The 12529-nt window shown below is 35.0% G+C and overlaps 1 protein-coding gene across 1 annotated transcript; it reads left to right on the plus strand.

Annotated features, from left to right (window-relative positions):
* The first annotated feature begins 7690 nt into the window (after positions 1-7690).
* LOC103868630 lies at positions 7691-8593 on the plus strand. The gene is made up of 3 exons (XM_033292605.1): positions 7691-8171; positions 8340-8393; positions 8448-8593. Exons 1-3 carry the CDS (start codon positions 7691-7693, stop codon positions 8591-8593), a joined length of 681 nt encoding a protein of 226 aa, XP_033148496.1.
* Positions 8594-12529: the final 3936 nt, after the last annotated feature.

The following is a 12529-nucleotide window of genomic DNA, read 5'->3' on the forward strand; positions in this document are numbered from 1 at the left end:
TTAGAAGTTGAGAATCCAAGAGACTACTGTAATGCTCCGACCACGCATAGCTAATGGGCCATTCATGCATGCTCACTTGGCCCGTGGGCCCCATTCCGTGCGACGGAGGGTGTATTACTTTTTCGGAGGCTCATTAGTCATGTTTAGTGAACCTGCAATAATCACATGACATTATCCCATGCTTTGTCCTTACTCACACAATATCGCGAATCCTTTTCCGATAGGTCATCCATCCTTCTAATATTCCAGCTCAAGCACGCTTAACTCTGGAATTTTAAACAGATGTATGCCCGAAAAGGTAAACGCACTATAGTGACATAGATAGCCAAATCAATTATCTTAAGCCTTTCATCATATACCAGAAATTAGAATGTTATAGTTCACCTCTACTCACAGAGCGCAATGTCCTCGTTACGCACCACAACATGTCTCAAGACAGCTCTCGGATCAGAACCGAGATGGCTAACTAGCTCTAATACCACTTGTAACGCCCCGATCGCCCACAGATAATGGATTACCTACACCCGCTCACCCATGGATAATGGATTACCCATGCCCGCTCACTCGGACCCTGGGCCACATTCGGCGCGATGGACAGTATGTTAAGGCTCATCAGTCATGTTTATTGACCACATGACCTTTTCCCGTGCTTTGACTTCACTTGCACGATGTTGCGAATCACTTCTCGATAGCTCACATATCCTTCCACTACTCTAGCTCAAACACGTTTAACTCTAGAGTTTTAAACGGATGTGTGCCAAAAAAATAAGCACACTTTGAGGACATAGGTAGCCAAATTAGTTCTTTTAAACTTTTCATCATATACCAGATTTATCATATATCAGAAAGCAAGATATTACAGCTAAGTTCTTGAAACAAGAACAAGACACCAATGTTAAGAAAACTAAGTTGGTGGTTCTTTATGTATATAGTATTGTGATTTTGGGGCCTAAGGTGAGTTTTAAAACTAAATTTATATACAACTATAATGATTTCTGATATATGATAAATCCCCGTCATTTGTGTTTCATTAACGTGTCTACTTCTACTTCTTATTCATCTTTTATCTTTTTGTTATATCAACTAAGTGGTCTCCAGTGATGAAGTTTTCAAGTTTCTTCTTCATGCCGGAGCGGCCACGTAACTACCTATTACTTTTCGCGCGCTTCTTCATCTTCACGTGTGTCATTGTATCCGTCTTTCTCGTTCTCCGCACCACTTTTTCATCCAGTTCCTCGTGTGATCTCCCTTTTCTCACCGTGCCTCTGAAAGCCATAGCCTTCCCACCAATTAATATCTCTCACATCCTATTCTGTATCGCCGAATCAGTTGAGAGCTGGATCGAGTGGAGCCAATACACCTCCTTGGGGTGGCGGAAATCAACTCGTGGCTTCGTTTGGCTCGATGAACAAGCAAAAGTCCTCAGAAATAACGGTTTCTCTCTCCCGATCAAAATATCAGGTCCAGGATGGACTCAATTCAAATTCGCAGCTCAAAAGCTGCGGTTCGGATCGCCCGGATAATCTGGGACAGTTATAGGCTAAATCTGCCATTGTACGCAGAGCCGGACCTAAAATTTTTAAGGCTAGATGTCCAAAAAAAAAGTGGCCGAAAATAAAATAATGCAGGTGGGAGGAAGCAAACTCTGGTGTGTATTTAAAGAACCATGTCTATTAAACCACTATACTAAAGACATATTTACAAAAAATGTAGCCGGTTATATTAATATTATTTGGCGGCCAGAAGCTTATACTTTTTTTTTTCCGAGGGTCGGTTCTGGATGTACGTTGGTTCGTGATGGGAGATGACGACACCGTCTTCTTCACGGATAATCTCGTGAAGGTTCTCTCCTAGTACGATCACGAGCAGATGTGGTACATCGGCGGAAGCTCTGAGAGCGTCGAGCAGAACGTGATGCACGTGTATGACATGCAGTGGCGTGCTTAGGTAAAATGAGGCCTAAGGCAATTCTCAGAAGAAAAATATATAGAGAAGGAAGAATCGAACCTGGGGTCTCCTGCTCAAAAACACATACCTCTTAACCACTAGACTGCAATAGATATTTTGAAAATGGGGCCCCGAAAATAACTATATTTGTCGGGGGCTTGAGGCAAAAGCCTTTTTGAATACATGGTGTGCACGGCTCTGATGACGTGGCGTTTGGCGGTGGCGGTTTCGGCGTTAGTCGTCATGCACGTGTCTCTACCGTTTTAGACGCTGAATTAATTGCCAGCGCACTTGACTTTGTCATGAAATCATGCTCGTTGGTCACCTCAACGAAAGTTTCTTATTTTAAAGGTTATTGCCAATTTTAATTAAAAAAATTTAAAATAATGTTATTAAACAATTATGGGGCTTATATACCTATGCAAATTATTTTTAAAAAACCGGGACTATCCATTAATCATTATTTGCGAAGTGATTTTTTTTTAAAAAAATATTATGTGTTACTGCCACATTCATTCTTATAATAAAATGAGACATGGATTTGTGAAAATGACAACGTATTTTAATTCTTTTAATGACATGTCAAATTTTGTTTATGAATTTTTACATTTTTGGTAAAATTCTTAAAATATAACAATAACTTAGATGTATTACGATTAATAACAATTTTAAACTAATCACATCATTATAAATATATATAACTTAAAGTTGAAAATATAAATTTCTAAAATTTATCTTTTATATTCAGATATTTTTACATTTATTCATATATGATCACCATATAATATGTTTCTTTAACAATTTTAGTATATTCATTGAGTTAATTAATAAATTACTTTTATACCACTTAAATGTAAGTATAATCTACATTTTTATTGTGATAATTAATAAATTCTTTTATTATTTTAATATGTCTTAACTAAAATTCAAAAACTAAAATTTATGCATTATATATATAAATAAACATAATCATAATTACAATATGAAATAATATATTTTCATTTTTAGAATTTAAATTTAATGAAAATAAAAAAGAGAAAATTTTATAAGGAAAAATAAATATACTTATGAAAAAATATTTATATTTCTACTGAAAAAGCTATTTGAAATATTTTTTTTAAGAAAACAATATATTTTTTAAAATTATTATTACTGCTCATGGCGCATGAAACTTATGTAGAAAAAGAGTAACTGTTACAAAATCATGGGTTCATGGCTGAGAAATCTTAGGGATTTTAATATATATTAAAAAAAATTTAAACAGTTAAGATAAAGAGACGAAAATGTTTTTGCATTAATTTTTTTTTTTGCATTGCGATACTTTTAACATTTTTAGTAATTATGTTAATAATTAAATATTTAACAAATATGATAGAAGATACATGTAGGAACCAAAATTCGCACTGTCGATTTCCGTAATCAGAGGAAAGTAAAGAAACCCTAACTTTCCATAAGGTCCGGGACTCTCTGCAAGAGCCAACGACAAATGACCAAATAAATGCGAAAAATATGAAAAGGTAACAAAACGAATTTATAGAAAAGGTAGATCTTTTTTCCAATCCGCGTAAGAGCGTTGTGATCATTACAAGAGTATATAAAAGCTTCGCCCACAAGAGCTGTCAGCGAATTACCTAGTTCTAGCAACTTAAAACCTAAACGTAGTTGAGTCGCAGCTCGATAACAGAAGACAAAAAACATACAAAAAGGGTTTTGATTGATTTCGAACTAAATCTTATGAAAGGATGTCTACATACCCTTTTCGAGGATCAAGCAGAACGTAGTTCGATTGAAAGAGTAGAACAATAGATCGAACCGCCTTTGCGAGTTTGTTTAGTAATCGAGTGCCAGTCATAGAAACATAACATGTCGAGAATAATGCCTAAAGTTTCTAAGTACAAAGAGTTCTAAGAGTAGAAAGAATTGTCCCCCGTATCTCTTCAACCTCGACGTGCTTATATAATCCTCCTAGAGGCAGTTTTCTCTTTCCCTTTCTGTCCTCGGTCGAGTTTATCGCTTTGTGAAAATATTCCATTTTCCTTCGATTTTCGTGTTTATCTTTGAAAACTTCACATTTATCCTCCGAACTTGACATTTATCTTCTCCTGTGGATTAAAAGATAAACCGTCATAATGATTGGGCTTGATTTCATATAAAATCACGAGTGAACTTTTAGCTGCGTTCTGGGCCCTTTCGGGCCGTTTTCCGACTTGAGCGTTTATACTATTTATCGAAACAGCGCTTCCGAAACGACATCGATTCCGAAGAAGGTTCGAATTTCTCGTATGGTGGAGGCAGTATGGTGGAGGCAGTTCGAGGTGTTTAGTTAACTGTTGCCGTTCTATACGATCAACTCGAACTTCATACGAGACAACGAGCTCTTGCGGTTTTTAAATCATAAAATTCGAACGGTGACTCCGATCGAGATGAAACAAGAGCAGGTTCGATCCAATCCCGAAGGAGGGAGCTACGAGGACGGGGCGAAGGCAGGCTAGTTGATCCAACTCGCCAAACAGGCGTGTTGGACGACTTGCTCGATCCAAATCGCCCGTTTGGCGAGTTGGACGGTGCGTTCGGTCCAACTCGCCCCTTCGGCGAGTTGGACGATGGGTTTTTCGTTGTTTGTGATCCGTTTTTCCGAGGCCTGGAGTAATCTTTCTCGAAGACTTATCGTGTGAATCCTTTTCGGAGTTGATAAGAAACTCGATTTAGGTTTTTCCCGCTTCTCTTTTCTTTTGAATTTTATCTCTGTTTTTCAAAGAGGACATTTCCAGAGAACTTTCCGACATTGATTCCGTCGTGACCGATTTTGACCCCAACAATACACTAATTTTTTTATCAAATATTTATTATTCAAAATCATTAATTGTCATATATACTTTAGCCACATTAAGTAATTTTGTAACTTTTATCTAATGAAATAATAAAGACCATTTATAATGTATTTATGGTGAGTTTAATAAAAAGTGTATAATATTATTAGATGGACCAACTTATTTCTCTAATGATTCTAAGAATCATTATAGTGATGACACGTGGCTATAAAAAGAAGTTATAATATTTCTCAATTAATATATAGGAGATATGGGATAGAAGTACGAAATAGAAATAACTTTTAGTTTTACAATTTATTTACATTAGAATACCACACAACCAAGGAGATTCGGCACCACCGTGTAACATGTAAGAATACGGGCACCTATGTACAGTTTATCTAGAATTTCAAAATGTTATATCAAACAATTATTTAATACGGGTAAATTATAAAATATATATTATTAGTTATAGTAATAAATATTTATTTATAACAAATAAAAATAAACAACCGTGCGAATGCACAAAAAAATTAACCTTAATGAATTAAAAGCTATACATAATTGTTATTAATATAATATTTTTATTTCTCTCTTGCTTAGTAAATTGTTAATTAGATTTTTTAGTTTAAGTTTACTTTTATTACATAAAATAATAGAAATGAAATATCTTTAAGTATGTAGATTTTACATAGATCACAAATTTATTTTTTCATATATTTTTTAAAACAGCATAAATAAAAATGGATTTTTACGTTTTAAAAGTCCTCAACTAAGTTTGTTTTGGGTAAAAACCCTCAACTAAGTATTTAACAATAAACCCCCCCCCCCCCCCCCCCCCCCCCCAACTAATTTTATTTAATGAATTATACCCTAGTAGATCATAATTACTATTACTACCGTTAAATCTTTGGTTTAGGAGTTTTTTTTTTTGTAAATATATGAGTTTCATGTGTTTTTAACATCAACATTATATATGTATAAATTAAAAATGTAAAAACCCATAAAATATAATAAAAATTATCTATATACATGTAGGGTTTAACTGGTGACCGCTAAGAAGAAATGGAACGAGAGGGAACACTGCATTCCTATTCATTCCTTCTTTTTTCCACTATTCACAAGTAATTTTTGATATATAAGGAATACATATAATTCCTCTTTGTTCCTCTTTATTTAGGGAATAATAGAAGAAAAATATTCCCTATCAATATTGGCAAGGAACAAAATGGAAAAAAAGGGCAAATCTCTATTAACTTGAGTTGAAATATATAGAAAATTAACATTTTTCTTGACTCTTTTCACGTTTAGTTCGCTTTCACTAAATATATGAGAATTATTATATTCACGTAACCTAATACAATCAACTAAAGTTCTACAGCAAGAGGTACACACTTCTTTCTTACAATTTTTAAAAGAAAATTACAATACACGAGTATTAAGATTGAAAATAACTTGAATATTGTATGTGTGCTTGTTAGATATCATGTCAAGTTCAAGAAACACTAGCGGATCACAGCTAGTTTAAAATCTTTTATATTAAAAATGTTTTTAAAATGTTTTTAAACAATAGTTTCTAACATTTTTTAAACAATAGTTTTTAAAATGTTTTATATCTAAAATGTTTTTAAACATTAGCGGAACATTTTGAATATTTTATATTTAAAATGTTCTTAAACACTAGCGGATCATTTTGAATATTTTATATTTAAAATTATTTTTAAACAATAGTTTCTAAATTACTTTAATTAAAAATACTAATTCCTTTTAGTGTTTATCATTCATTGCAATACTTTCTTCCATTCCCTCTCTGCATTCATTCCTTTTAATTTGTTCATATTCATTCCTTTTGATTCATTTTCCATATTGTTCCACTTGTTCCCGAAAAGATCACCAGTCAGACCCGTAATAAAATTACTAAAATTTTTAAAATGTAAAAACCATTAAAAAATAATATCTTATATAATAAAAATGTAATAATAATCTTTAGATAATTTTTATTACATTTTCTGGGGTTTTACATTTTTAATTTATAAATATGCAATGTTGATGTTAAAAACACATCAAACTCATATATTTACAAAAAATAATGCTAATTTTGATCATTTAAGTTACTAATTTGTGAATTTTTTTTGAATTTTTTATTTTTAAAGGTAAAACCCCTCAACTATGTTTACTTAATTTAGAAACTCCTAAACTAAAAATTCACCGGTAGTAATGGTAATTATGACCTGCTAGGGTTTAATTCATTAAATAAAATTAGTTTGGAAGTTTTTTCGTTAAATACTTAGTTTGAGAGGTTCATACCCAAAATAAACTTAGTTGAGGGGTTTTAACGTTAAAAATGCAATAAAAAAGGAAAGATCTTATTGTTAACAAATAAATAAATATATTTACATTTAAATATATATATATATATATATATAACCAATATATATACAACATAAATTAATCTGGTTTAACCTATATAGAACAAAAAATAATTATGGTTCGTTTCATACGAATATATTGAGGTAGCGACTTATTATTATTTAGAATATTCTTCTATATATTTTATACATGTGAATTACAAACAATTCAAAACTAATAATAAAGTGAAATATATGTGTATATATATATATGTAATTAAATATATAACAAAATTTACTTTTTTCTTCATAATTTTTTGAAAACAACATAAAGAAAAAGGCGAAAAAACAGTTACATTTTCTGAGTTTACTCACCACGATTCAAGTGGTTCAATTTCGACCAAAATGTCGAGATTTTCCATGGGGGAACACACGATCTTCCATGATGACGCAGTTATGTGGAGAGTTGGGGGTAAATTTGGGGATAAATACCCAATTGAAAGGCAATCGACTTCACATCTTCTCTCTGATTTTCTAGCAAAATTATTGTTTTTCTTCTGGAGATTTGCCGATCATTTGATCACAATGGTGGATGGAATTTGTCGTGTTATGCAAGACATCGATTTGGGGGTTAATGATGAGCCTTTTGTTCGGCCACAGGCGGTGATTCAACAAGCGGCAGAAGAGAATCATTTCTTTCTTGTGGGCCAACCGGTTATGCCGAGAAGACAAAACCTTTGTGTCATCATTGCTGCGATGCCTCGAACTTGGGGTTTGGAAGGTAACGTTCGTGGGAGAATAACTGAAGGTAGAATATTTCAGTTCGTCTTTCCATCTGAGGAAGCCACGGAAACGGTGATTTGTCGGGGTCCATTGGCGTATGCTGAGAGAATGTTGGTCCTTCATCGTTGGGCTCCTCTGATGGATGTGGATCTCCTCAACTACATACCTTTATGGATTCAGATCCTAGGGATTCCCTTCCAGTTCATGAACAGAGAGGTCATTCTCCACATCGCCCGTGCAATGAATCAGCAATACATTCAAATGGAGTATAATGAAGAGAATGGTGGGCGCTTAGAATTAATCAGGATCCGCCTCAACTGGAACATCAATCATCCCTTAAAGTTTCAGCGCAACTTTCAATTCTCTCCAGGAGAGAATACTCTATTGTGTTTCCACTATGAACGCTTGAGAGGCTTTTGTGAATCATGTGGCTTGATTATTCATAACACAGGCGCTTGTGTCATCAACAATGAAGGTTTTGCACCAGATGGAAACGATGACAGCGGTGATGAAAATGATGAGGAATAGATAGTCCCAAACCAGGGGATTATCATTGAAGAGATTGTTGAAGAGGAAGAGGCTGCTGATCCAGAACCAGAAGTTTACCAGATTCAAGATGCATATGAGAGGAATGTGGCTGCTTGGGAGGCAGAAAATGATGATGAAGAACTCTGGGATGGACATGGAATGCAAACCATGTTCTGATGTTCACTAGCGATGTGGATAGAGATCTCATACATTCTCAATTCATGACGAATTCCTACAATGAGGGAGATGCTAGTTTGAAACGGAAGATTTGGATGGAATCTGCTACTGGGAATGCTTCGAAATTTGAGACGGGAGAAGCTAGTGTAACTACAACTGCCAAGAGATTCAGAGAGTCATCAGTGGAAGATGCTGGATTTGGGATGCAAGCTGAGAAGAGCGACGAAGAAGATCCTAACATGGTGAGAGGCCCGGTTGGCCCTGAACCACCACTTCCACCACGAGGACAGCCTGCTGGAACTCTTGAGGTCTAGGCAATGACTCGACAGTTCAACGTCTTAATGAGATGAACGAAAACATCTCCTGGACAAAATATGCGTTTCCGAAACAAAGCAGCAAGATGATCTCATCCGTGATGTAGGATCTCAGCTTGATTGTCTCAATTATGTTTCTGTTACTCCCTCAGGTTTGAGTGGAGGTTTAGTTATATTTTGGAAATCTCATGTACAGTTGCAAGTCTTGTTTCAGACTCCCAATTGAATCGATTGTAAAGTTCAGATCAGTGGAAGTTCTTTCTAATATTCCTTTATTTATGGAAACCCAAATCCTAGTTTACGACACCACACTTGGGAGAAACTTCAAAGGTTGGCTGTAAACAGAAGGAATGATATGTGGATGGCTTTGGGAGACTTTAATGAGATTATGGGAAACCATGAGAAGTCAGGTGGCAAAACACGCCCTGAATCAACATTTATTGACTTCAGAATGATGATGAGACAGTGTGACTTTACTGATCTTCCTTCTTTAGGAAATCGCTTCTCATGGGTAGGTAAAAGGGGAAATGATGTGATACAGTGTTGTTTAGACAGAGTAATGGCTAATACCCATTGGTTCCCAGAATTTCCTGTTTCCGAAACTCTCTTTCTTGAGCTAGGGGAATCTGATCACCGTCCTCTGATCACTTATGTATCTGCAGAGAGAGAAAAACCTAGGAGATCATTCTGCTATGATAGTATAATGTGTGATAAAGATGGCTTTCAGGCAGAAGTTACTAGAGGACGGAATGGAACTGGTCAAGCTACGTTGTTACAAATACCTCTGTGTTAGAGTATCAGTAGATGTCGAGAGCAGATTTTAGTGTGGAAACAAAGTAATAGGACCAACACTGAAGAACAAATAAGGTTGCTACGAGGAAGATTGGATACTGCTATATGCTCTGCATCGATTACTCAGGAAGAGACCAATATGATCAAAGAAGACTTGAACCAAGCATATCTAGAAGAAGAAATCTTCTGGAAGCAAAAAAAGCAGAATTATGTGGCTAAGGGCAGGAGATCGGAATACTAGATATTTCCATGCAGTATCAAGAGGAAAGAGAATCAAAAGCACACTCTCTTCTATACAGGATGACAATGGTGTCATTCATAGGGGTCATAGCAACATTGCGAAAGTAGCAGAGAGCTATTTCAACAACTTTTTTGCCTCTCAAAATGATTTGACTAATCATTTTCACAATGTCTTTCATGGATTTAATGAGAGAGTTAGTGAAGACATGCAGATCTAACTAAAGACATTACTGAAGAGGAAATCAAGGAAGCGATTTTTGACATAGGTCCACACAGAACCCCGAGTCTAGATGGCTTTCATGCAGTTTTTTATCACCAACATTGGGATGTTGTAAAAGAAGATGTCATTAAAGAAATAAAACAGTTCTTCAGTGAAGACAGTATTGACACAAAATTGAATCACACCAATCTCTTCCTTATACCTAAAGTATATCCTCCTACGGGTATGTTTGAGTTCAGACCCATTGCGTTGTGTAATGTCATCTATAAAGTTATCTCCAAGATACTTATCAACCGTCTTCAACAATATCTGAATAGTATAATTACTGAAAATCAAGCGGCTTTTATTCCCGGAAGGATGATCTTAGATAATATCATTGTCGCCCATGAGATATTTCATAGTCTCAAGGTACGGAAACGTCAAGCTAATTCAAATATGGCAGTGAAGACAGACATCACAAAGGCTTTTGATTGCTTGGAGTGAAATTTCTTTCACATGGATGAGAAGAGATTTTACTGAAAGCTATTGCCCTTGCAATGCCCATCTATACGATGAATGTCTTTCGACTGCCAAAAGATATCTATGAAAAGATAAATGCAATATTGGCGAAGTTTTGGTGGGTATCAGGAGACAATAAAGGAATGCATTAGTATAGTTGAAAATGAGTATGTGTCCTTAAAAGGTAAGGAGAGTTGGGATTTAGAGACTTGGAAAAATTCAATCAAGCTTTATTGGGAAAGCAAGTATGGCGTATACTCTAAAATCCAGAGAGTTTAATGGTAAGGATTCTTAAAGCTCGTTATTTTGCTGATGGTAATATACTAACTGCAGTTTTGAAGAAGAAGGCTTCATACGCATGTAAATCTTTACTCCATGGTAGTGACTTATTTAAGAGAGGCATACAGTTCTTAATTGAGAATGGTTCAAATGTTAGTATGTGGACTGATCCTTGGATACCAGATCACACACCGAAATCAGCACGATCACTGGAGAACAACCATACTGTGGAAAGTGTTCGAGATTATATGTTACCTGATGGTTCTGGATGAGAAGTAGATAAGTTGAGATCAAAAGTTATACATGAAGATGTGGAGAAGATCTTGACTCTAAAAGATATCACGAAAGGCAGAGTTGGATCTACTAGAATGGCACTATACTGATAATGAGATTTACACAGTGAAGTCAGGATATTGGTTGAGTACACACCTTCTAGACAATGAGATGATTGCACCAATATGGAGAGATCCGATACTGAAACAGAAACTATGGAAATGCTCTTCACCTCCTAAGGTCAAACATTTTCTATGAAAAATTATGTTTAGAGCATTACCAACGGTTTCTAACCTGAAATGGAGGCATATTACACATTTTGATCAGTGTAAGAGAAACATATGTTATTTGATTGTCCCTATGCAAAGATGATTTGGTGCGCCTCAGGGGTATCAAATGCAACAATCAATGGTCGTTGGAGGAAAAAATAAATGCTTGTATCACTTGTAATACGACATCAGATTTGTCTCACCGAAAAGACATTCCTATCAGTATCTTGTAACGAATTTGGAAGAATAGAAATATGTTGATTTTTCAACAGAAGACTGTACCGTGATGGAAAGTGATTCAACAGGCTCAGTTTGATGCTGAAGAATGGAGGAAACATAATGGTGATATAAATATCGGATTGAGTAGGAGTTCGAGTAGAATGCAAACACAAGATCAAGCATGGAAAAGGCCGAGAGTGGGGTATTACAAGTGTAATTTTGATGGCTCCTTTATGAATGCAACTTCGTTAAGTCAAGCTGGTTGGGGCGTCCGAGATGAAAGGGGTACTTTCAGGTTTGCGGGGCAAGCTCTGGGAAACAGGATCTCAATGCAATGGAAGCGGAATTTCAAGCTATTATCATAGCAATGCAAGATTGTTGGAGTTTGGGTTATACGAAAGTGATATTTAAAGTTGACAATCAGAAGATGCGGGATATTCTCAACAACAAAGTATTACATTTTGGTATGTATAATTAGATTAGGGAAGTACGATCGTGGTCCCGGTTATTTCAAGAGGTGGAATTCAGATGGGTAAAGAGGTAAGCAAATAAGGTTGCAGACAAATTGGCAAAGGGTTTACTTCAACCAGGGATTACGTTTCAAAATTTCAATTATGTTTCATTGTTGATAACTTCATCTTTGCAGCAAGACTATGTATGTTCACAATATCAATAATAAGAAGTTAGATGTTAAAAAAAACCTAAAGAAAAAAGGAAATATCATTTTTTTTGTCAAACATATTTATATTTTAAAATATATAGATTTTTATATAGATTTTATACATAAAATATAGTTTCACAAAATTAATTTAGTTATTTATTAAAATAATTT

Source organism: Brassica rapa, chromosome A05 (genome assembly GCF_000309985.2).
Source record: "Brassica rapa cultivar Chiifu-401-42 chromosome A05, CAAS_Brap_v3.01, whole genome shotgun sequence".
In the NCBI taxonomy this organism is placed as follows: domain Eukaryota; kingdom Viridiplantae; phylum Streptophyta; class Magnoliopsida; order Brassicales; family Brassicaceae; genus Brassica; species Brassica rapa.